Genomic DNA, 27559 nt, shown 5'->3' with positions numbered 1-27559 from the left:
CTTCAAAGCATGGGCAAGGGGATTCCAGATAGTCTTGACAAGACCCTTCCACTTTCACTGCCACAGGAGGTGGCCGCGGCTACAAGTATGGACAGCTTCAAGAGGGAATTGGATAAAAATATGGAGCAGAGGTCCATCAGTGGCTATTACCCACCATTTTTTTTTTGGCCACTGTGTGACACAGAGTGTTGGACTGGATGGGCCATTGGCCTGATCCAACATGGCTTCTCTTATGTTCTTATGACCCCTCTTCTCATTTAATTTCTGCTGTTAATGCGAGTCAGAGATGTAACCCACATAGACAAGCTAGTGAGGAAAATGGACAGTGAAAAATCCAATTAGATCTTCCCAACAGTTTCTGATCTAGATGGCCCAGGCTAGTTTAATCTCATCAGATCTTGGAAGCTAAGCACAGTCAGCCCTGATTAGCATTTGGATGGGAGACCATCAAGGAAGCCCTGGGTCACTATACAGAGGTAGGCAATGGCAAACCACCTCCATTCATCATAAGTTAGCTAAGACTTGATGGCACTTTACACAATAGCATCTCTGCTGCTGACAAATGCCTAACCTCATCGAGTGATTCCAGACACCATAAGCAATGCATGACTGACCTCAAGTTTGGAACTTGACAAACAGTTACTGAGGGAGGTGGAGCTAGGGAAGAAGACAAAGGAGAGTGGAAGAACATCATATTCATCTTTCTAATATGGTACCATGTGAAACTTCTGTGGAATTATTCCATATTCTGATAACCAGGTGGTGAAGGAATCAATATGATTGTCTGAAGATTAAAAGAAAGGAGTTAGGAACTTCAACTAAACATTGCTCCATACGAAGGCCTGGTTCATACATGCATGGAAATAACTTGATTTATCAACAGGTTATGTCCTTTGACACAAATCAGGTGGAGCTCAGGATAACTCTGTTGCAAAATGTAGTTCCTGTTTCTGAATTGCAGAAGAAGATGAAGACTTTGCTTTCACTCACTTGTGGTTTCCTTGTTTGTTGATATAAAAGCTTTGTATTATTTACATTCTACCAAAGAAAAAGAGTGAAATGGGACATGACACTCTAGGAGGTTCAATGGCCAATTTGTGTGAAATGACCATAAGTGGAGTGATTGTATATCGCCTGTTGTTCAGTAATGCTACATCTTTATAAATACTAAATACATGCATAAAAATGGACTTGTTCAGAATTAACATAAAAATTCTGAGTTCTGTACTAGGGAGGAGGAAAGTAGTATGGAGTTATGTTGTATATTTTGATACTAACTATTACTGTTTAGTACACATTTAACTATGGCTGCATCACATGATGGATTTTCTCCACTTTGGCTTCCAGTCTACAGGAGATTGTTTTTAGAGCATCCACCATAACGTTGACCACTTTCCAGGTCTTTCATCCTCAATACGGTCTTTCTGAAACCCAACTTGCTACAATCTTTCAGGAAATAATATGGTCCAAGTGAATTAACAAGCTATCTGAATGGAAAGGTGAGTTTTTTGAACGTCACATTGATGCCATTTTCTTTCCATCAATCCCTTCAGGTGACCAATGACACCCACCAGTGTTCCCTCCAAGCTGAGTAAGTGTGAGCTAGCTCATAGATTTTTAACCTGCAGCTCACACATTTTTGTCTCAGCTCAGGAAGGACGACCCCAGAGAACACTGATTTATGCAGTAGCTCACAACTTTAATGCCAGTAGCTCACAAAGTAGAATTTTTGCTCACAAGACTCTGCAGCTTAAAGGGAACATTGACACCCACTGCCACACTGCTGGAGGACTTTTTGAAGGCTTTAAAAAAGAAATCAGTAACTGCTTTTATGCACTAGCTCAATAACATTATTGTCACAATCTATTTGATCTCTCTGAATTCCCAGCTTTCGTTATTTTTTAAAGTAACCCTCTACCACTTGAAAGAGGCAACTCTCCTCACAGCTAAAGGGGTGTGTGAGAGTGAGAGAGAAACAGACACTGCTATAAAATGGCTGAAGCACCTAGGGGGTACAGGAAACCTCTCTAGCTGCTGCGGGGTTGAAGATTGGCTGCCCTACAGGACTACCTGAGCTCTAATTGTAGTTTTGTGAATAAAGCAAATACTACAAAAACACTGTAAGCAGTGTTCCCTCTAAGCTGAGTTAGCATGAGCTAGCTCACAGATTTTTAGCCTCCAGGTCACAGATTTTTGTCTTAGCTCAGGAAAGATGACCCCAGAGCACAATAATGTATGCAGTCGTTCACAACATTAATGCCAGTAGCTCACAACTTTAATTTCAGTAGCTCACAAAGCAGAATTTTTGCTCACAAGACTCTGCAGCTTAGAGGAAACATTGACTGTAAATCTCCTGCTCTGTTCCCATCCAGGTAAGCACTACCTCCTGAGTGTTCTCACTGCTAGGGAAACTGGGGAGCATGTCAACAATATAACAACAATTGTCTTTCAGTTTACATAAAAGTTATTCAACAAGACACTGTAACTTAGTTATAAAATTAATAAATTTAGGCTTCTTTTTGCTACATTTAATTGACTAGTTGAAATTCAACATTGCATAACCTTGGATTGTGACTGAGGAATAGAATTACTTTTTGCTGTACTAAAGAACGCTATGAAAAATGTAAAATAAAGATTTTTAAAGAACAAATGAACAAATTTTCTGAAATCTGATTTAGACAATGAACTTTCAGATTCCCTATGACAAGCAGAAGGCATCTTTTAAAATGTCACGACAATAGATCTGACTAGAACAAGCATCTTCTTAAATTGTTGAAGATTTAAATTCACAATTGAGCTTGCACATGCTATTATAACATAGATACAATTAACATTCAACCGCCAAGTCTAGATTATATCCAAGTTCCTATAACTGCTGCTTCCTTCATCATTTGTGTTTATCCTACTTCATTACACTTTCTATCTGTACTTCATAAGCGGCTAGAAATTTGAGTGACATTTAGAGCTAGCTGGACTTCATTTGTGCAACTGAGATGTATCTCCTTGGCTTACTTCTTCTTCCTAAAATGCAAATACTAGAATCTAACACCTCCAGCAAATAGTTACCAGCATCCAACATGACTAGAGTCAGCATAAGAGCCTAGCTTTCTTCTTCTTCTTCTGTAACATCTGCTTGAGAAAGGTTCATTTAAGAGCAAAATCTTGCACAGTATTTTGTGTCATTAAATAGTCTTAACAAAAAAAGGTATTACACATATGTTCTTTCTAGTTCTGGATTCTATGTAGGTCAGTATTGCAGGGCGGGGGGGCTCTGACCGCCATCATCATCCAGTGGGCAACAAGCAGGACGGTTCCTGCTTGTTACACAGGGAATCACACTGGGAAGATTTATAACAAAATAGAAACCAACTTCTTAACTCCAGCTCATCTTATTCTCTACTCGTCTGTGATTTTCTCATAAATAACTCCAAAATTATTTCTTTCTAATGAGCATCTGAAAAGTTTATGCTGGAATAAATGTCGGTAGTCTTTAAGATTCCACAGGACTTCTGTTTCATTTCCAACAGTGCTAGTGAAGGATACTGCCATACAGCCTTTTCATTCTCCATAAATCAGCTCACATTCTGAAGCATCTCTATAACTAACCAGGCTTAAGGATTTCTCATAAATCCAATAAATCCAGCATACATTGAAATAGCTTGCTGCTTTGTCACATCAGCTGTAATGTAAGCAAATTTGCTTTTTAAAAATTAAAAATTAAACATGAAAGCAGCATACCATTTTTAAGGGTTAAAATAATATGAGAAAGAGCAAGTGTGCCCCCTAGAGGAACATGGGCATATTGTCTGTCAAAATAACCAAGATTGTAGACAGGAAAAACATAAAACTTAAGTCTGATTTGGAGATTCACGTCATCTGCCAAACTAAGGTCACAATGCTCCATTAGAATTTCACTCAAAAAAAAAAAAACATACCCTGAAACACAGGAAATCCACAATCCACTTTCTTTTCTGTCTCTAAGCTGTGATGTCTTGTGAGCAGAAATTCTACTTCATGAGCTACTGGCAATAAACTTCTGAGTTACTGCATAAATTAGTTGTTCTGAGGCTATTTTCCTGAGCTAAGATAAAAATCTGTGGAATGGAGGCTAAAAAATTATGAGCTAGCTCACACTAACTCACCTTATATAGGGAACTCTAGTTGCTAATTTAAAGGAAGAAGTGGCACTGGGAAGGATTAACATTTCCACCATGTTGTTTTCCCAGTCTAAATGCCCTTCAAGGTTTTACTAGCCCTGCTAGTGGGGAAAAAAGATCAGTCACTGTATAGGAAACCAGAACTAGAGACCATTTCAACACTAAAAAGGTAAAGGTAGTCCCCTGTGCAAGCACCAGTTGTTTCTGACTCTGAAGTGACGTTGTATTACAACGTTTTCACACAGACTTTTTAACGGGGTGGTTTGCCATTGTCTTCCCCAGTCATCTATACTTTACCCCCAGCAATTTACACTTTCCCCCCAGCAAGCTGGGTACTCATTTTACCAATTTCGGAAGGAGGGAAGGCTGAGTCAACCTTGAGCTGGCTACCTGAACCCAGCTTCCGATGGAATTGCACTCAGGTTGTGAGCAGAGCTTGGACTGCAGTATGCTTTTCAACATTACTTAGGGCCAAATTAGACAAGACAGTCTAGCCACAAGGATGCTCACATCTAATTTGGTACTAAACAATGTTGATATGGCCTCAAAACGCTTTAAAATGCTGTGAAACACTGAGGTGCTCTTGTTTTCTCTCCCATGGTTTTGCAAGTGCCAAAACATTTTGACACTTGATAAGGCACAGGAGGAGAAGAGTGCCTCAGCCCACCATGCTGTGGACTGAATCAGGATTGGGCCTCTTGTAGCATTTTAAAGTCATGGCGGTGTCCTTATAGTAGCCACAAGAACACCTCATATCTGTTTGGCCCTCAGATGGATGATCCTCTTTCCTACATAATATCTGTACTTCCTTACTTTTAGTCTCCACTGCCAGCTACTCAAGTAATAGCTGTCAGATCTCTTCTATGGTGACCCTGCTGAACATATGCCAAAATGAAAATTACATCAATAGTAGGTTAATAACAATGTTAAATGTTAAGTCAATTGGGTTCAACCAGCTATTATGTTGGTAAAAAGCGGACGAGAAATTCCAAAAGGGCTGCTTGGAGATCATGGGATCATCATGGACAAAAGGTATCTGCTATAGAGGAGTGGAGTAAGGAAGAAATCAGGTGAGAGAAAAAGCTGGCTGGATCGCCAACTTCCCCTTTTACTGTAGTCCACTAAGACATCCCCCCAAAAATGCTCTTGAGGGTCAAGGAGCTATCAAGAACAGCAAGAAGTCACCCTCTGCTCTGTCAATCCCAAAATTCCAAAATACTATAAATCATTGTGCATTTGAGATCTTGGTTATGTAGCCAATGAAAGAAGAAGGAATTGGGAATTGCCTGCTTTGAAATGAAAACATTGCTGCACCAATTGAGAACTGTAATCATAGTGGGATTAGGTTCATCATTTATGTCAACAGAAAGCCACCCAAACAGGTCCAACCGAAACATATTTTATTTCAGAAGAGAAAACTACTGATAAATGAAGAGATTAATCAAAAGGAAGCTTAAAGGCAGGCAGGTTCAGATCCTTGTAGGGAAAGGAAATTATTTAAATCCACAGTACTGGATCTCAGAATATACACTGCAGATTAGAAAGGGTACCACTGAATCTAAGAAGATGCTGGTGTGGTTAAGGAGGAAAGTCAAGGAATTTGTAGAGTCTTTCGGGATCAAGTGCCGTGTTCTACTGGAGAAAGTTTTCCTTCCAGACGTTTCGTTCTCAGCTGCGGAGAACATCCTCAGTGGCGTTGCACCACTGAGGATGTTCTCCGCAGCTGAGAACGAAACGTCTGGAAGGAAAACTTTCTCCAGTAGAACACGGCACTTGATCCTGAAAGACTCTACAAACCCTAATGATGTTACCAGCCGTGAAAACCTGAAATCTTTGATAAAGTCAAGGAAGCTATAAAAGGCAAGAATGATTCCTTTAGAAAGTGGACTTGCTCAAAGGAGGAGGTTCTGACAAAAAAAAAAAGCAAGCTAGTAAAAAAGAAATGAAAAGAGGAATATGAGGAGCATACTGTTAACATCATTTTGGCAAAAATAATTGCTTTAAATATGTCAGAAGCAAGAAATGGGCCAGCAAGGTGTTGGAACCCTGGGGTTTAAAGAACAGCTAAAGGAAACTGCAGACAAACTGAGAACCAAATTATATGATAATATTTTAAAGAGCCAAAAAGCAACTGCAGGAGATGGAGTTTTAAGTGCGTAAGGTCTCTATTTGGCTTGGGACCACAGTGTGGAGGAGGGGGACATATACAGCTCCAAAATGGGACAAATAAGTCCCTCAAGCTGTTTTTAGTCATGAAATTGGTGGAGGGGAGGGGGAAAGGAGCCATTCCTCACATGCCACAATCCCGAGCTGAATCTGGCCCTCGCAGACTTTTAAAAGGCCATTCATATCCTGCAGCTGCTGCTATGTGACTGTGAGGAAGGCAACTTTTTAGAAATATATTGGCTGGTTTGGGCCAAGACGTGTTTCCCAAACCAAATGAACCCTTTAATTGTCTTCCAAACATATAACTAGCTTTTCCAGTATTAAATAATGCAATTCAAGTGTTTAAGATGACACAAAATTGAATCTGACTACAACAGTTTTCCACCCTTAATCAATAGGTTGTACTAAATTTCTCTGTCTTTATCTTCATGCTGATTAGATGTGTGAACATCCTAAAATGGGGTATTATTTTTCCTTTCTAAGTAAATAATTAGCAAGTTCTCAGGAAAAAATGTACTTCACAATGAACATTTTTTACTCACAAATTCGTATCCAAATATTTCAGCATTAAACAAAGGACTTATGTATCTCAGAAAACAAGCTCCTGATTTTTGATGGGACTTAATGGACAATTCTCATACCCCTTTCACCAGGTTTCCTCAATTTTAATTTTCAGTTTTGATACCCTTTATGCTGTTTCTTCTCCAGCACTCTGAACGCTTCTATTTCAAGTAATGAGGGACTACAAAAGTCTCTGTTTGTTGTCACATGCTAAGAAAAGTCCAGTTACCCCTCCTGGTATTGGTCAGTTACTAACTGAAAGGGACCTGCTGACAACATTAGAAGTAGCTTTCACAAAAATCAGTGGAAAGCTATAGCACATTGCAATATATACAATCTGCATGGAAGTATGCTATTACTAAAGTAGAAAGTTAGCACCCCATATAGTTAGAAGCATGGTTTTAGAACAAAGAGATAACCTGGATAATCACATGTGCAGTCATTCACTGAAACAATGGTGGCCTAAGATGCTTGCTTTAGAACATCATTATCCATTATTTTAAGAGCTACATCAAAATAAAATAATTCAAAAACAGGCTACAAACAAAACTAAGATCTAAGCCTCAGAAGTGAATGAATCTTACTTTTGCCTTCAGAATGATTAATTCTATTTTTTTTTAGTTCATCATATAAACCAGGCTATTAAATGACTCACACAGGATGGAAATGATATTAAAATAATTAGCTATGATTTTACATCATGCACCACCATGGGGAAAGAAAATACATCTAACATTTTCCTCCAGAGTGGCTTGGTAAATTTAATTAAGGCAAAGCACTGCACGATATTTGAGTTCAGTTTCCTATTACCTTGCCATTTATTAAGGGAATGATTTCTAATTTTAGCAGCCTCTCTGCCACTGAAAAGTATTTGTATTTCCTAAAATATGTTAATACATTTTAGTAGAGAAAGGGAATATATGAGCAAGGAAGCTCAGCATGATATCTGCATCTCAGCCTGAAACCACTACACAGTCTGTACTGATGTTGGGAATAGGTATTCCACCTGAACCTTCCTGCTACTTCAAGTTAAACCCACCAGATGGCGTCAAGAAATCCACTAATTCCTGGAAAGCATTCATAGAAGATGAGCGAGTGAATAAGCCTGAGATGGTGTAGTAAAGTTGATGTTGTTGGGTCCAGTAATTGTGTTGTCTGGGTATTTGTGACAGCAAAGTTGGCATCTGGGTGTACTGCAAGCTCTGCAAGTCACTTGCTCATCTTCTAACATTATATATGCCATTAAATGCCAACAATGCGCTTAAGTTCTCTACATAGGACAAACTGGACAAACCCTACGCCAAAGGATAAATGGACACAAATCTGACATTTATTTATTTATTTAATGGACTTATATCCCGCCCTTCTCACCGAAGTGTCTCAGGGCGGCTCACAACACAATAATTCACATAATTCAGTTTAAAACATTTACAAGTACAGTTAAAACCACAATTGATAAAACAAGATAAAATAAAACCAGCGGTCTATAAAAGCATTTTGTTCCATCCAAGATGTTCTCCTCTTCAGTTAGGTGTTGTAGGCCTGCCGGAAGAGTCTTACAGGCCCTGCGGAACTGCCCTAGGTCCCGCAGGGCCCGCACCTCCTCCGGCAGCTGGTTCCACCAGTAAGGTGCCGCTATTGAGAAGGCCCGATCCCTGGTGGATTTTAGACGGGCCTCCTTTGGCCCGGGGACTACCAACAGGTTTTGTGAACCCGAGCGTAGTACTCTCTGGGGAACGTGTGGGGAGAGACGGTCCCTAAGGTAGGCAGGTCCTAGGCCATATAGGGCTTTAAAGGTAATGACCAACACCTTGTACCGGACTCGGAATATTACTGGCAGCCAGTGCAGACCCCGAAGCCCCGGCCGAATGTGCTCCCATCTTGGGAGCCCTAATAACAGCCGGGCAGCAGCATTCTGCACCAACTGCAGCTTCCGGGTCCGGCATAAGGGTAGCCCCATGTAGAGGGCATTACAGTAGTCCAACCTCGAGGTGACCGTAGCATGAATCACTGTTGCTAGGTCGTCGCGTTCCAGGAAGGGGGCCAACTGCCTCGCCCGCCTAAGATGAAAGAAAGCGGACTTGGCAGTGGCTGCTATCTGAGCCTCCATCGTCAGAGAAGGCTCCAATAGCACCCCCAGGCTCTTGACGCTGCCCGACGCTGTCAGCGGCGCGCCGTCAAAAACTGGCAGGGGGATTTCCCTTCCCAGGCCGCAGCGACCCAAGCAAAGGACCTCTGTCTTCGCCGGATTCAGCTTCAGCCTGCTCAGCCTAAGCCACCTAGCCACTGCCTGTAACGCCCGGTCCAGATTTTCTGGAACGCAGGCGGGCCGGCCGTCCATAAGCAGATAGAGCTGGGTGTCATCAGCATATTGATGACAGCCCAGCCCATACCTTCGGGCAATCTGGGCAAGGGGGCGCATATAGATGTTGAATAACATCGGGGAAAGTACCGCCCCTTGAGGCACCCCACAGTCAAGCGTGTGTCTCTGGGACAGTTCCTCCCCAATCGCCACCCTTTGTCCCCGACCGTCAAGGAAAGAGGAAAGCCATTGCAAGGCCAGCCCCTGAATCCCTGCGTCGGCAAGGCGGCACGCCAGAAGCCGATGGTCGACCATATCGAACGCTGCCGATAGGTCCAACAACATCAGCACCGCCGAGCCGCCTTGACCCAGATGCCACTGAAGGTCATCCACCAGGGCGACCAGCACCGTCTCCGTCCCATGGCCCGGGCGAAAACCAGACTGGTAGGGGTCAAGGACAGAAGCATCCTCCAGGAAACTCTGTAGCTGCATCGCCACTGCCCTCTCGATAAGTTTGCCCAAAAAGGGCAAATTCGAGACCGGCCGATAGTGTGCCAATTCGGCCGGATCTAATGTTGTTTTCTTCAAGAGGGGACGGACCACCGCCTCTTTGAGCGCTGATGGGAAATGCCCCTCCAGTAGGGATCTATTTAGGAATAGATCAGGAATCACAAGACTCAGAAACCTGTAGGAGAACACTTTAGCCCAGAATATACGATGAGTGATCTCAAGGTAGCTGTTTGATTGCAAAGGAACTTCAGGAACAAAGTGGAAAGGGAAATTGCTGAATTACAAATTATTACCAAACTTGGAACAAACACCCATCCTGTACTTAACAGGGATATTGGTCTCTTGTCTCATTGCATATACTAAACTCATTCTCACCAAGAAGGACTATACAACCTTTTATGCATTCCTATCTCTCTCTCTTTCTCTCTCTTTTCTCTTTTGAATACTGTTCGTAATAGAATGCAATATATAAGTATAGATTTTTTCAGACACAACACTTCTAAGAACAACATATTGCTATAATATTTAGAACAACATATAGTGATTGTTATCTTCACACTTGAAGGGAGGCAGATGGAGATGGGCATCATAAAGTTAACTTTCCCACAATTAGAAAAGATTCTCTTATACCCTTATCTCCTATTTTGATACATTTATTGCTTCAAATGTTGTTTCTGTCAAGCATCAGATCTCAAAATAACCAACTGTTGATTCTGAAACAAAGTATTAGTTTACTGATAATCCATTGTGCTCAGGTAAGCATCAGACTGGAAGTGATACAGTGTAACTCTAGAATACTAGCTTTAAGGGGGCACATCAAAGATCGCTTAGGAATTCCTACTCAGGCGTGTGAAATTCACACGCTTGCTACTTTATCTATTCTTGTGGTTTAGCAACATCCTGGGTCCAGGTCTGTGCCTGGGAAAGCATCTCAGGAGGCCTTATCTTCAAAGAGGACATTCCTGCATTTGCTACTAGTGAGAACTAAGGAAGAAGTTACATGGCTTTGATGTGCAACACATTAGAATCACAGTTAACAATACAGGCATACTAATAAAGGAACAAAATGCTTGACAGTTTTCCCTTAACTGGCTCCATACAGCTGTTGACCCTTTGCACTTGGCTTGTTTTCCCTGCTTTGTCTCAGAATGTCTACATCATGTTATATGCTAATTTGGGTTTTTTTCAGCCCTGTCTATAACTTTGAATTATTTCCTCCCATTTCATTGTACCTGAAGAAGTGTTTATGTACACATGAAAGCTTATACCTTGAATAAAACTTTATTGGTCTTAAAGGTGCTACTGGACTCTAATTATATTCTGATTAACACAGCTACCCACCTGGATCTATACCCAAAAACATTTTAAGTCAAATTCCTGCCTGAACCATGGAGAGGAGGGTCAAAACTGCACTGGATCCAGAACCAGGCCAAGAGAAGCAGAGCTCACCCAAAACCAGAAAAAAGTCCATTCTCCTATGTGTGTACATCCATTCACATATTATGTTTTCAAGTGAATGTCATCAGAAGCAGTCATTCTCCTTCCTCCATCCCCTTTTACCTTGCTTTCTTTTGTTGCACATCCATGCAAATTTATTCTGGTATCACATTCATTAAAAATACTGTAAGTGTGTAATTTCTAAAATCAGAATCGCAGGCTTCCTGAATACTGTATTCTCTGCTTTGAAAGCCTCTTACTTATAATCCAAATTCCAGACACAGGCCAGATAGTGCAGGTAGATAGGTCACTTCTTGATGCTTGATACTCCTTCACTGACTGGCTCTCTTTGGTTTCTTCTGGAAGTTCATGTTACCTTCACCCACTAACCTGTCTCACAGCAGTAACTTTGCTAGCTGCAGCCAGTTTCCATAGGCTGTAAAAAATAAATGTCAGCCTATAGTTGATACAAAAGATTAACTCCATTCTTGAAATAGATAACTCTTTAGTAATTGAAACAAAGAGGTACATTTATTTAGAACGTGTTAGCTTTTCCCCTTGCTGGAGGAAGAATCAAAGTAAAACAACTCTTTCCTATTAAGCAAGAGGTTATTGTTTGTTTGCTTGTTTGTTTACAATGGAATTAAGCCTGCAATATGCAAGGTCATTATCTACTGATAGGTAACAATACACCTTCAACAAATATGATTTTCAGATAATGGATTTCTGTAAAATCCACATTTTTTTCTGAACTAACATCATTACAAAGTACTTTTAGCTATATTTGTTTCACTGGATTCTGACATTCCATTTATTCATTTATTTATTTTTAGGTGAAGTGTAGTTTTGAATACACAAATGTTGGAATAAACTTTTAACAATTCAAATTACATCTGCATTATGATTTCTCAAATGAGACAGGAGCACTTTAAATCAAGCCTCTTTTACATCAGCTTCTAATTTTATAAGTGCTTTTATCCAGAGTTTTATTAAGTGAAGTGTTTTTCCTCTGAATGGGACAAACAGCCTAGTTATATGCATCTCTGGTGATCTGTCTTCCATAGCAGCAATTTTTGCAAATTTATGGCATCATTAAAGGAAAAAATAAATATATTAAACTCTTCTCACTCTATTTCATCTTCTTCCTTTTTAACCAATCCCCTCCCAACAAAAGTGCTTTATTAAGGAAAGCAGACAATGAACTTTTATTATTTCTCTTAGCTTAAAAAAATCCCCATAGTTCTCATCCTCTGCCCACATACTACCAAGGGGCTTTTTGAGTTTTTAAAATCAGCAGCTGACATATAAATATAACATTACATTGTCATGTCCATTGCAATTTTTTAAATAGTTCCTCTCTCCACAGTGTGGGTAAGGAAATGACTGGCATGGAAACCAGGACAAGGAAAAGGCAGGAGTAGCTGCTATTTGGAATCCCCATTGCTGCTGTGTTCTATCATCAGCTACAGCAGGGGTGGGGAACCTCTGTCCCGAGGGCCATATACGGCCATCGAGGTCAATCGGTGTGGCCCTCAGGGATTGCTGGACTGAACCAAGCCATGTGGCAGCTTCCCTGGGGCCTGGCTGGCCAGCGAGGATCACGGGACCCAGCTGCACTGTGCAGCAGCCTTCCCTGGGCCAGGCAGGAATCACAGGGCCCAGATGTACTGTGCGGCAGCCTCTCTGGGGCCTAGCTGGCCAGCCAGAATTGCTGCAGGGCCTGGAAAAGTTACTGTCACAGTTCAGTTTGCACTTGATTATCGCAGATGGTGTGGCCTAATATGCAAATGAGTGTGTGACCTAATATGCTAATATTAGGGATGTGGTCTAATATGCTACTGAGTTCCTGCTGGGCTTTTTCTACAAAAAAGCCCTGGATCTCTGCATTTGCCTAGGGCAGCGGGCCATGTGTGTGTGCGTGTGTGTGTGTGTATGCCAGATTAGGCTCTCCCCACATGACTTTAAATAGAAAAAACAATTATTTGCATTAATTTTGCTGGCCTGAATCATTCTCCCTCAGTGGAGCACTGTTTTTTAAGTTGATCATTTTTTATGGCCCACGAATGACATTATAAATATCCATATGACCCTTGGCAGGAAAAAGGTTCCCCACCCCTGAGCTACAGCAACACTGAAGCTTCCATGAGAAGTGCTGCCATGTGGAAAAGACCCAACTTACAGACCTTGGCTTGGATCCAGTGCAACATTTTCATGGGTGGAAGCATTTGCACTTGGAAAACGTGGTCTTTTCACCTTCAGCTCCTCTTACAGTCCAAAATACCCCTTGAAACGCTGCTTCAAGAACATTGGGGGGAGGGGTATTTTGGACTACAGTAGAGTGGAAGGAAGACATAAAAAGGACACACTTCATGGGTGGAAATGCTTCTACCCATGGAAGCATTGCACTAGAGCCAAGCCACTGTCTTTGAAACACCTCTACATTCTCACATTCATGTAGCTCCTGAAGGGTGTTCTACCCTATGATGGAATAAACATAATTTATTTTAGTTTTGCAAGATAACAAGATAAATAATTAGAATTCAACAGCAACCAGAATTTCTTCCTGGTTACACGGCATAAGCATTCGTGTGTTAGCCGGGACAGAAGAATAATATCGAAAGATATACTCACTATGTGCCGTGCTGCAAACACACCGTCAACTATTGCACAACAGAAAGCTGCTACCACTCCAAAGCTGATAAACACGATGGATGCTATCAGCTAGAAAGAGAAAAGCAGAATTCGTCATGTGTTCTGTACAACTACCCAAACATGATTATGAAAAGTTATTTTAATGTTTGCAACATGTCCAGCACACATTTGGTCATTCAGCATATAGATTTACTATAGATTGGGGGGGGATTGTGATGCAGAATATCTGGTAACACACACTCATTCAGGAATTGCTGTCATCCTTCAAAGTGCCACTGAACTTCTGTTTTGTTTAACCTTACTGCAATAGATAAGAATTTTGCAACTGATAATATAATATTCAAAAGCAAATTTGAAACCACAAATCTAGATACTCTGCCAAAAAGTTTAGAAATCCAGGGTACCAACAAATTAAACTGAGGTCCAGAATAAAGACTATAAGTTAATAATATATGCAAAACAGCCCTGACAATAGCCCAAGGCAAGCTTAATCTCATCAGATCTCAGAAATCAAGGTCTACTGTGGTTAGTTCTTGGATGGGAGACTGTCCTTGAAATACCCAATAAGGCTTATTCAGCCACCTCCCTAAATATCCTCCAGGCCCAGGGTCAGTCATCAAAGGTCAACTTGACTTCCAAGTGACATACACACACAAAAAATACCAACACAAATAATACATGCAAAACAGAATCTACAACATTACTCCTATAAAGATATACCCTTTCAGATAGATTTAAATCTGTGCTGTTTGGTGTAGTGGTTAAGTGTGCAGACTCTTATCTGGAAGAAATGGGTTTGATTCCCCACTCCTCCACTTGCAGCTGCTGGAATGGCCTTGAGTCAGCCATAGCTCTCTCAAGAGTTGTCCTTGAAAGGGCAGCTTCTGTGAGAGCTCTTTCAGCCCCACCTACCTCACAGGGTGTCTGTTGAAGGGGAAGAAGATAAAGAAGATTGTAAGCCACTCTGAGACTGATTCAGAGAGAAGAGTAGGGTATAAATGTGCAGTCTTCTTCTTGGGGAGGCAGCTTTGTAGTGAGGCTGAGATACCTCTTTCATCCTCCCGGGTCCCAAGCGGGCGAAAGGGGTGGTGTGACTCCTTTGCCTCGCTCCACAGACCAGTTCCGGTCCATGGTCCAGGGGCTAAGGACCCCTGCCCTAGACACTGAATCTGTAATCTTCTGCTTGCAAACTAGATGCTCTACCACTGAACCATAGACTCTGTCCTATAGGAGAAAACTGGAAGAGGGAACAATACGGCAAGCTGGGGAGGGGGGGAGCAAGTTTCCCTTATACATTTGTGCAGTAAACACATTGTAAACTTTATAAACAGATGGATTGCTGTGTCTTCATCCATAAGTGCACAAAGATTATCAATATCTGGCAGAACTGTGACCAGGAAAACACATTTGTTACTATGGCAACAAAGTAAATTAATATCCTGGTGAAAGATATTAAAAGGCTGAAATTCCTTACAGCCTGCTTGAGGTGGTACCATCAGGACAGAGCTACATGTACCATCAAACTGGTAGTGGGTGTTATTCGTTAAAGGATCAGAGTTGTCAAGCAATTTACCACAATTATCATGGGAAGTCTGTCTAGCAGATTCCCTACCCCACTCCATCCCCAAACACAAATGTACCGTAAAATGTGCTTCACCTCATACCGTGAAAATTAAAATACATTTGATCCTGCACTGCTACCCACTCCTCAGCTATTAAGAAGTCTTATCACTGCAATAGGCACCCAGCCTCACAATTTATGCGCTGTCACCCTAGCCTTTCCAAAGGTCGGCGCCTTGGTAATAGCAGTGCTGTAATTGAGACATCACTTTCGGACGGTCACAGCACAGAAGATACGATTATGTCATGGGTACTGGGTGTTCATTATTCATTAATGTCTATTCTAGCTATAGCACTTGCTACTATTACAATGGATTTCTAATGAGGAAAGAGTTTTGTAATTCCCCAACTGTAGAATCATCCCTTGAGGGAAGAAGGACTGTTTATAAGATCACTTAATTAGCTTCCCTTCAAAATGCTTGAAGCATTCTGTTGTTCAAACAATCATCAAAATGGCTAAAAAGTTATAAAAGAGCAACCTCCGAGTCAGAATAAGGTTCAAAATATGGAGTACCACTTATCAATGTAGCTGATTATGGGGAAAGTATTTAAACATAATTCGCCTGCTAATAAAACAAATTAAATGTATGATGTTCTCCCAAAGCCACATACTGAAAGTGGTAGAGAGGAGAATAAACCCATTTACTATAATTCAACAACTTCATTGTTGTATGTGTAATGTATATTTTATTATATACTATACACTTACCTTTGAGCTAAAGAGAACTCAAATACATTCCTTTATACAAATTTCAAGAGCATGAGGGAAACTGTTTTTAAAATAATTTTATGTTCGAGATGAGACAAAGAACTAAGTGCTTTATCAAGGATGGGAGGTGGAAACTATTGAGCAATACCAAAATGCAACCCCCACACCCTTAAAAAAGCACATAGAGAATAAGAATATACTTGTAAATTAAGATCGTTTATCGGGTGACCTGACACTTTCTTTATCTTTCAATCCAAATGAGTTTTTTTAATTGATTACTGCTTAGACTTTTATCAATTAAGGGGAGGGACGGTGACTCAGTGGTAGAGCATCTGCTTGGGAAGCAGAAGGTCCCAGGTTCAATCCCTGGCATCTCCAAAAAAGGGTCCAGGCAAATAGGTGTGAAAATCCTCAGCCTGAGACCCTGGAGAGCCGTTGCCAGTCTGAGAAGACAATACTGACTTTGATGGACCAAGGGTCTGATTCAGTATAAGGCAGCTTAATATGTTCAATATGTTCATATATGTTCAAGATTTGGAAATACATATAGCCAGATAAACCATTTCCCTCATTCCATCACTGGTTTGCATAATGAAGGGCAGAACTCTGTATGATCACTGCAGAGAGGAACAGGATCTATTCTTAATAGCTGCAGAAACAAGCAGCAGATTTAAACCCACCAATCACTGCTTCCTTCACTGCTGAACTCCCAGTTCAGCATTTCTTTGAATTACAATAAATAAATTATTTATTTTATTCCGTTAGTTAATGTGAATGCTATCTTCTGACCCTATCTAGAGTCCCTATGATGGCTCACAACAATTTCAAAAATGTTTATATAAACAATAAAAATACAATATATTATGTAGTTCTCTGTTCCTTGAGATCAAATACTTGTTCGTCTTCTTGCGGAAATAAGAACATGTGAAGAGCCCTGCTAGACCAGACCAATAATCTATCTAGTCAAGCATCCTGTTTTACCCAGTGGCCAACCAATTGCCCTGCAGTACTTCCTAGCACTGGTGTAATGAACAGGGGCTGCTCCATTGCTAAAATAATACAAACAGGGCTTTTTTTGTAGCAGGAACTCCTTTGCATATTAGGCAATACTCCCCATGATGTAGCCAATCCTCCAAGGGCTTACAGGGCTCTTCTTACACGGACTCTTGGAGGATTGACTACATCAGGGGGTGTAGCCTAAAGTGCAAAGGAGTTCCTGCTACAAAAAAAGTCCTGAATACAAACATATTTACTAGAGTGAATAATCAGATCCCCAGCAGCACTAAAGGGGCAGATAGATCTCTTGTTTTATGGTGCTCCAATTTGTTTTCTGTTCTTTTCTCTAAAATTGAATCTTTACAATCAAAATTTCATGCCATTTTTCAAGCGCCTGACTGTATTTCAAATTCCAACTTATATTTAGACGCCAGTCTTGGTTCCATTCCTTGTTAGCATGGAAAGCTGTAGTGAAATTCGGATTATTTTTTTTCTATTTAATCAAGTTTTTCTTCCTGATCTTCTAAAATGGACTAAGCTTGATTCTTTTATCTTCTTGGACAAAAACAGTAGATGAAAGACTCTCGAGCTTGTGGATTCCCTTCCCAAGTTTCCATTCAGATCTCCCTTTAGTTATTAATAGGATACTTACCAACTTAGAATGAAGGGATCATCTCAAGTTATATAGTGATGCCAAAAAGAAATGCACGTTCTCGTTCTGAGGTGGAGTACCCCATCTTTTCCAGTGCTTCCAGATTATTTGAAATTCTTAACTATTCCAACCTTTGGAAAGCACTTCTTCTTGGCTGGATATAATGCCTTACTCAGTTAATTATTCTCAGATAGTCTGACTGAACAGAGGGCATGTCCATGTAGAAATGTGAAGATGGAAACACTGTTCTTATGTCCAGGGAAATGCTGATTGCAATTTGGGGTCAGGAAGCAGCTTTTCCCAGTTTGGCCAGGGATCCTGGAAGTTTTTTGCCATCTTCTAGGCATGGAACAGGAGTCACTGGATGTGGTGGGTGGGGAGGTATTTGTGAAATTCCATGCATTGTGCGGGGGATTAGATTAGATGACCCTGGAAGTCCCTTCCAATTCTGTGAATCTGTGATGCATTTTTTTTATTCAGTTGTGATTTCCATTCTTCTATAAGATTTTCTTTTATTTCGCCATTGATTTCATACTTCCCAGTAAGTTTGCATTATTTCCATTTGTTATATTTGTTTTCTGGCAAAGATGTTACTCTATCCATAGCTCATTATTTAGCTGCTGCCTTGATGGTTTATCCAAAGGTATAACTAATTCATGCCTGTATACAGACACTGTTTTGCACTGGAACTGGAACAGAAGTCAGAAAGCTCATCTCAACAGCAGAAGCCCCTTCTATCAGGACCACATGCTACTACAGCACATACCAAGAGCTAGGAAAAAGTCTTCAGACACATAGACCTCAAGCAACTCAGGTATAACCAAGTCGGCATGCTGTAATCAGCTCCCCCGCAGTGTTTGAAAATAGAGACAGAAGCTGAATGGAAGTCTAATTTGAATTGGAACCATGGGATGGTTGATCTGTCATGTTCTTTCCTTTGATAACTCATAACAATGCTAGAGCAAATGGTTTTAATTTGCAAAGCTCCCCAGGAAATAAGTAATTTAACCCCTACTCCTTCCTTGCACAAACCAAATCAGAATCAACCCCCTATGAAGTTCCTGTTGTGTTGTTGTTGTTGTTGTTTCAGAGATAGGATGATCTCTGGACCTCTTATAGTTTGTCTTTACTGTAAATAACATCACAGAAGAATCCCAAAAGTGTTTTCCTATCTCACCATCACCTCCAACTGATTCAGACTCTGTTCTGAAGGGACGGTGGCTCAGTGGTAGAGCATCTGCTTGGTAAGCAGAAGGTCCCATGTTCAATCCCCGGCATCTCCAACTAAAAGGGTCCAGGCAAACAGGTGTGAAAAACCTTAGCTTGAGACCCTGGAGAGCCTCTGCCAGTCTGAGTAGACAATACTGACTTTGATGGACCAAGGGTCTGATTCAGTATAAGGCAGCTTCATATGTTCATATATATGTTCTTCAGCATCAAATACCATTGCTCTTCTAATTTAGCTACCCATGAGTCATATATGGCATAAGAGAAACACAAGAAGCTAGCACTGATAAAATTTCAACTGAATGATTTTGTTATCGTCTTTCTTTCTGTCCAGTCATGTGTATGAATATCCCTCTCTGGACCCCTGTATTATTCCCCATTCTAATGAGCTTTATTTCTGCTTCTCAACTCGCTTTGGATTTTCAGTGTTTTTTAAAACTTACGGTATCACAATACCCTATTATCTAATCACAGACCCTTATTACTGGTGTATGCGAGTTGATGCCAGGAATTAGTGCTTGCTTTAGCTATTATTAAGATCCAGGGCAGCAGGGCTAGTAGAAAGGAAGTAGTCCTTAGAGGTGGTGGAAAATGAAATGCCATTGTCACAGCTGATTTATGGCAACCTTGCAAGGTTTTCAAGACAAGGACCATTCTGAGGTGGTTTGCTATTGCCTGCCTCTACATCACAACCCTGGAGCTCCCATCCAAATATAAACTAGGGCTGATCTTGCTTAGCTTCTGAGCTCTGATGAGATCGGACTAGCCTGGGCTATCCAGGGCAAGAGGTTATCCTTATACTGTACCATAATTACTGTAAGTATGGGCTACTTCCATATGTCTAGAATACACATGTTCCTAACAAAATGAGCTAACAACAAATTCCATGACAAGTGAGCCTTGCTGTTATTTATGAAAATGTCCAAAGAGTTCTGAAGCACAAAGCAACATAGTTTCTGCTTTTCAGATTTGCTTCCCTAGTTGAAGCCGCTAAATCAAAAAATAAATCCCTAGTTGAAGCCGCTAAATCAAAAAATAAATCACAACCATATTTTGGTTCTTCAAATTGCTCAGTATCAGCATTTTAAGAAGAGAACATTATCCATCCAAATATTTTATGAAGGGTTGAATTTGTAGCTTAAACTATGAGAGTCACCATCTGGGCCGCTGCTGACAAAAATCTAACATCTGCAGGAATAAAACTGCATGTGCACATTTTAAAAACTGGTTAATTGCCTCTGCATGCAAATGGCCATTTCTGTCTCGTCATGTTCTGGCTCAATAGCCTGCAGTATGAGGAGGATAGAAACAAACAATTAACCAGGACCTCAATTTATGAAAGGTTAAGCTAAGCCAGTACAGCACTAGGCGTCCTTTTAAAATTCTGCTTAAGGCTGCTCTATTTTAACTCCTGTTTGCTTCAAATGCAAGCAAAATGCACAAGCAGCAGCAGCCAAAGCTAAAAAGAGGTGTGTGGGATGTGCATCCCCCACTGGCATTCAAATATTCACTCAGAGCACATTGGAATTTTGGATGTCTCATTCGATGCAATGAGGGTGCACCTGGAGACACTACTTTTATGGTTAACTACCTGATTCCCAGGAGCCACATGGTGCAGAGTGGTAAGCTGCAGTACTGCAGTCCAAGCTCTGCTCATGACCTGAGTTCAATCCTGGCAGAAGCTGGATTCAAGGAGCCAGCTCAAGGTTGACTCAGCCTTCCATCCTTCTGAGGTCGGTAAAATGAGTACTCAGTTTGCTGGGAGTAAAGTGTAGATGACTGGGGAAGGCAACAGCAAACCACCCCGTAAAAGTCTGCCGTGAAAACGTCGTGATGCGACATCACCCCAGAGTCAGAAATGACTGCTGCTTGCACAGGGGACTACTTTTACCTTTTTACTTGATTCCCACTACAGTTGTACTGAAGCCACTGGGCTAGTCCATAAGCAGAAAGCACTGCTGCTCACATATGGGAAAATCCATTATTTTCATGATTTTTCCATCAAGCTGCAGCTCCCCCATCCCACACTGCAGTCCACATTTTCTGAGTGGTGAGAAGGGCTACAGAAGATAAGAAGGGGCTAGAGGTACTTGTTCTGCCAGTGACACTCCACTGGTGGTTTTTATTGACCCCATTCATTTTCCCTCTTCAGTTTACAGTGTATCCTTCTATCCCAAGGTGGAACTACATTATTTTAAAAGCTCTGTGTGTGTAAGTGCTGTCAAGTCACTTCCAAATTATAGTGACCCTATGAATTAATGACCTCCAAAAATTCGTATTGTTAAAAGCCTTGTTCAGGTCTTGCAAAACCATGGCTTTCTTTATTGAATTCGTCCATCTCGTGTTGGGTGAAGGTCTTCCTCTTTTCCTGCTACATTCAAGTGTTCCTAGCATTATTGTCTTTTCCAGTGACTTCTCATAATGTGACCAAAGTATGATAGTCTTGTGTTTTAAACAATTTTATTGATAACATATGGTAACAATCTCCGTTAATGACTTCTTTTCATCTATCCCATATGCTTCTTTCTAATCACCCCTCCCCCCATTACTTGACCCCCGCCAGTGTTATTTACTCAAAATACTAACATTAAAAAGTACTCTTAATTACTAAGAACTAAAATTAATATTCTTCTTTCTTCTAAAGTTTAATCATTATCAAAAATTGTCCAAAGTCCTTTTACTTTCCACTCATCTTCTACATAACTTCTACATTTTTTCCACTCCCTTTTAAAATCTTCTAAATCATAGTCTCTTAAAGTTCTTGTTAATTTATCCATCTCACTCCATGTCATAACTTTTACAATCCAATCCCATTTTTCTGGTATTTTTTCTTGCTTCCATAACTGCGCATATAGTGTCCTAGCAGCTGAAAGCAAGTACCAAATTATAGTTCTATCTTCTTTTGGAAATTTTTCAATTTGTAATCCCAACAGAAAAGTCTCTGCAGCTTTCTTGAATTCATATCCCAAGATCCTAGAAATTTCTTGTTGGATCATCTGCCAATACTTTTTCGCTCTTTCACAAGTCCACGACATATGGTAGAAAGAACCTTCATGTTTTTTGCATTTCCAACATCTGTCTGGCATCTTGTTATTCATCTTTGCCAATTTTTTAGGAGTCATATACCATCTATACATCATTTTAAAAGTTCTCTTTAATACTCTGACATGTTGAAAGTTTCATAGAGTTCTTCCATAAATATTCCCATGTATCCATCTGTATTTCTTTATTTACATTTATTGCCCATTTAATCATTTGAGATTTCACTACTTCATCTTCTGTAGACTATTTTAAAAGTAACTTATAAGTTTTTGAAATTGATTTTTCATTATCTCCAAGCAGAACTTTTTCCATTTCTGTTTGCTCTTGTCTTATTCCTTCAGTTTTAATATCATTTTCCACCAAACTCTTTATTTGTTGCATTTGAAACCAATCGTATTTGTTATTCAACTCCACAGCAGTTTTCAATTCTATTTTGCCACTTTGTATTTTTAATAGTTGATTGTATGACAGTCATTTTTCCTCACCTCAGCTGTTATTTTTATCACTTCTGCTGGCACTATCCATAATGGTTTTCTTTCATCACCATATTTCTTATATTTCATCCAGGTATTCAACAAATTATTTCTTATATAATGGTGAGAGAAAAAACTATCCATCTTTTTCTTCCCATAATACATATAAGCGTGCCAGCCGAATTTATTTCCATGACCTTGATTTATTTCCACTAAACAAACTGCTTCATGATATAATCTTAAATATGGTAATTGGAATCCTCTTCTTTCTTTAGCATCTATTAAAACTTTCATTTTAATCCTTGGTTTCTTCCCAGCCCATGCAAATTCCGAAATCTTCCTTTGCCATTTGTTAAATTGTTTACTGTCTTTCACAATCGGAATAGTTTGAAACAAATACATTATTCTCGGCAAAATATTCATCTTAATTGCAGCTATTCTTCCAAGCAATGACAAGTTAAGCTTATTCCATTTTATCATATCTTCATCCATTTTACGCCATAGCTTTTCATAGTTATTTTTGAACAGGTCAATAATCTTCATTGTTATTTCCACACCCAAATATTTTACTTTAGAGGTAAGTTCACATCCTGTTAGTCTCTGCAACTCCTTTTGTTTATTTACTTGCATATTTTTACATAATTTTTTTTATTTTTCTTTATTAACATAAAATCCCGCCAATTCTCCACATTCTTGTATTTTAGCTAACAACAAAGGTGTTACTTGGGTAGGATTTTCATTTATAAACATATCATCTGCGAATGCTCTATATTTGTAAATAAATCCTTTAACTCTCAACCCTTCTATTTCTTTATCATCTTGTATTTGCATCAATAAAATTTCAAGAATCATTATAAACAACAAAGGTGAAAGCGGACAACCTTGTCTTGTACCTTTGCTGATTATCATTTCATCTGTAAGATCTGCATTTATACATAACCTTGCACGTTGTTCAGTATATATTGCCTTTATCATTCTTATGAAGTTTTCCCCCAACTCTATTTTCTCCATTACTGCAAACATAAAGTCCCAGTTCAAATTGTCAAAAGCTTTCTATGCATCCGCAAAGAATAATGCAACTTCCTTCTCTGGATGTCTTTCATAATATTCTACAATATTTACAACAGTTCTAATATTGTCTCTTATTTGCCTTTTAGGGAGAAATCCCGCTTGGTCTTCCTTTATGAAATTTATCAAATATTGTTCAAGTTGTTCTGCCAAAATTCTTGTATATATCTTATAGTCATTATTTAGTAATGAAATTGGTCTATAGTTCTTTACATTCGTGACATCTCTATCTTCCTTAGGAATCAAAGAAATTATAGCTTCCTTCAATGTATTTGGTATTTTCCCTTTTATTCTTATGATATTCATCAATTTTTGAAGTTTCGGTACTAATTCGTCTTTAAAAATTTTAAAACATTTTGCCGTATATCCATCTGGCCCAGGTGCTTCCCCAATTTTCATTGCATTAATCGCTGCTTCAATTTCTATTTTTCAATTGGATCATTCAAAATTTTTTTCATATATTCAGTTAAGGGTGCTATTTTAATCTTTTGCAAATACGCTTCCATCCTTTCCTTCTTTACTTTAATACCTTTAAATAATTTAGCATAGTACTTGAAAAATTTTGTCTTTATTCCTTCTTGATCTACCATTTCTCTTCCATCAACCACAATTTTATTAATAATTTTACTTCCTCTCTTTTTTTCAGTTGCCAGGCCAAATACTTTCCAGGTTTATTCGCTTCCTCAAAGGACTTCTGTTGTAATTTTTTCAAATTCCATTCCAATTCCTTATTTAACAAATGTCTCATTTGTGCTTATAGTATTGTAATCTCCCTTATAATTTTCTTTTTCCCTGGCCTTTTCCTCAGTTCCCCTTCTTTTTTCTTTATTTCATTTTGAATGTCCAACATCTGTTTCTCTTTTGCCCTTTTGTCCTTATTGTTTAATGTAATCAATATTCATCTCATTACGGCTTTATAAGCATCCCACACCATCTGAAATTCTATATCATCTTTATCATTTATTTGGAAGAAAGCTTTAGTTTCATTTTCTAGCAATGTCACTAATTCTTTATTTTGTAGTAAATCTTCATTTAATCTCCATCTTCTCACTTTTTAAGACAATTTTGTAATCCATAATATTGGGTTATGATCTGCACCTATCTTTGGTAAGATCTCTATTTTCTTAGTTATAAGGCCTAAGTCCTTTGTACCCTATAACATACTTTTTCAATTCTGGAAAAAGTATTATGTCTTGCTGAAAAAAATGTATAATCTTGTACTTCAGGATTAAATTTTCTTCATATGTCTTCCAAGTTTTCTTGTTTAACCAGTTCAAAGAAGGATTTTGGCAATTTTCCTTCTTTATTGTTATTTTTCCCCCCAGATCTGTCCAATGTATTCTGAATTGTTCCATTAGAGTCTCCCATAATCATGACCTGGTTGTATGTCACTTCATCAAGTTGTTTTATAATGTCTTTTAAAAAACCATCTTTTGCACCATTTGGTGCATACAGTCCCAATAATAAGGTTTTTTCGCATTTATTATTACTTCTACTGCCACAAATCTTCCATCTTTATCTTTAAATATTATTTTTGGGTCCAATTCTTGTTTAATATAAAAAATCACACCCCTTTTCTTCTGTTCAGCCAGTGAAAAAAATTCCAGTCCCAATTGTTTATTCCATAAAAATTTATAATCCTTTTGTTTAATATGAACTTCTTGTAAGCAAATTATATTACAGTTTTGTTTTTTAATCCAATGAAATATTGCCTTTCTTTTTTGTGGTGAATTTAGTCCATTTACATTCCAATATAATAATTTATAATCCATCATGGTGCAAATTCTTTATTCTCCTCATAAAATATATGCAACTCCTGTGTATTTGTAATTGTAATCCTTCTTCCTTGTAGCTCAAAGCTCAAACCTTCAGGTATTATTCATCTATACCTCATTCCATTGTCACGTAGTTTTTCTGTTAATTTCTTATATGTTTTCCTGTCATTTATCACTTGTCTTGGCAATTCTTTCGTTATTCTTACTCTGCTTCCTCCCACTATCAATGTCTTTTCAAAATTTTTATTCAAGATTTTCCCCACCATTTCTTTTGTCATATATCTTATAACCACATCTCTTGGTAAGTCATTTTTCTTGGCATATGATGAATTCACTCTATACATATAATCATACATATTTCTAGTCCCTTCAGGATCTTCCTCCAAGAAATCAGCAATTATTTTTATTACATGTTCTTTTAAGTCTGTCCCTTCTTCTTCAGGTACTCCTCTCAGACGTATTTGTGTCTCCATCAATTTACAGTCATGGATTGTTATTTTTTCTTGCATTTTTAATAAGGTGGAATCCTGGAGTTTAACTTTCCCTTCTACCTCCTGCACTTTTTTTTGACACCACCATTGTTTCATTTCTAAGCTCTTCTATTTCTTTTTTAAAGTCCTCAATATCTTTTTAAGTTCTTTTTTGCAAGCATTTATCATCTTTTCTACCCCTTTCATCATCCTAGCTTCCATTGCTTCCAACTGATCTTGCATCTTCTCCAATGAGGCAGCCCTTGCACAGGTTACCTTTGACTGACATTAAAAAAACAGCGAAAAATTTGATATCACCAAATTAAATGTCAACTATCAGGTTTGATAGATTAGAACTCGCCCTTTCAAATGAGCCTACTTTTGCCATCCTCCGACCTTCCCAGGCTCAGATATTAATTTTTTAAAAATTTAGCCTCCCAGTAATGGCCGCCAATGTTTTTCTATGGTAGTATAATCCTAGAGTAGGTCCACTTCTTCAATAGTGACTTCCTGCTTTGCTTGCCCCAAGTCACGTTCTCACTAGTAACAAAGTCTCATGATACTTGACTTATTTCCTGGGTTGACTGTAGAAACTGCAGATCTCTGATGGTGGTGCTTTCACTCCACGACCACAGGTAGACAAAACAATAAATTCCTTTCCAATTTTTAACACTGTCCTTAATTTAACAAAGTCCAAAATTCACCCCTTCTCCTCCTCTTCTTCCAAGCTTTCAAACTTTCTCTTTCCCACCTTCTAATATTATTTTGTTTGCTTTAAAATAGTCCTGGAATGGTAGATAACAATCAGTACCTTCTTCTAAGGTTATCCAGATCAACACTGGTCTCATACAGCATCAGATGTTTAGCAGTCTCAAAGAAGATTAGGATCTTGTCAAGCTTATGTCAAATAAATGACTCTGTAAGCTTCTGCAGATGATGAATATGCAACTCTTCTCCGGGGATCCCTCAAAGCCTCAAAGGAGCCCCCCACCCAGGGCTCCCTTTTAGCCAATGTAAATCACCTCAAAGTTTCCTCTGCATATCTTGGACTAATCTCTCACTGAGAAAAGTAGGCAAAAGGCAAAAATTTGCCCTTTACTACCCCGAACAGAAGCTCCAGTCTGCCCCCCTTAGAAAGGCAGGACAGCTCAGCATTCTCCAAATCCTGGAAGTCCCAAAGTATGATAGTCTTGATTTAGTCATTTTTAGCTTCTACAGAGAGTTCAGGCTTCATTTGGTCTAGCATTCTTAGGTTTCTTTTTTACAAAACGTATCTGGCTGGGACAGTAATTTCTCCTTTTAACGGCCTTCATGGATACACCACATAATTACTCTATTAAGAATCAATTCAGGTCATGCATGCTGCAGTAACACCAAAATTTCTACCACATGCTGCAAGTTCTCACAACCATACAAAGATAGTTCTATGTCAACTGGAAGTACACATATGCACATCTACATGGGACTGCAGCATGTCTCACTATCTCAGCAGCAATATTTGGAACTGTTAACAGTAAGAACTATTCATATTCTGTGTACTGTTTATGCATGTAATGCTGGTTCCCTTGGAACTATCTTCATATATTTCTAGACATGGTAAGGATGAAAGTGAGAAGTGATATCTGCATCATGACTAATAGACTCAGAGCTGGCTTCAAGATTTGGGGAGTGATTCTCTTGGAAGATATACACAGAGGTCTCCATTAACCTAGAACAGACAGAGCATACAAGGACAATCTTTC

General features: G+C 39.2%; 1 protein-coding gene across 2 annotated transcripts in view; it reads right to left on the bottom strand.

The window, feature by feature from the left end:
- The window catches only part of TMEM255B (transmembrane protein 255B), a 72102-nt gene that overhangs the window by 17988 nt on the left and 26555 nt on the right, over nucleotides 1-27559 (bottom strand). For both annotated transcript variants that reach the window (XM_060235087.1, XM_060235088.1), the window contains one exon: nucleotides 13765-13854. In XM_060235087.1, coding sequence (XP_060091070.1) covers nucleotides 13765-13854 — 90 coding nt within the window. The remainder of the gene's footprint in view (nucleotides 1-13764; nucleotides 13855-27559) is intronic.

This window comes from Heteronotia binoei, chromosome 3 (assembly GCF_032191835.1).
Source record: "Heteronotia binoei isolate CCM8104 ecotype False Entrance Well chromosome 3, APGP_CSIRO_Hbin_v1, whole genome shotgun sequence".
Lineage (NCBI taxonomy): Eukaryota > Metazoa > Chordata > Lepidosauria > Squamata > Gekkonidae > Heteronotia > Heteronotia binoei.
Note: the sequence above shows the minus strand (reverse complement) of the source record. Positions and strands in the feature narration are given on the sequence as shown.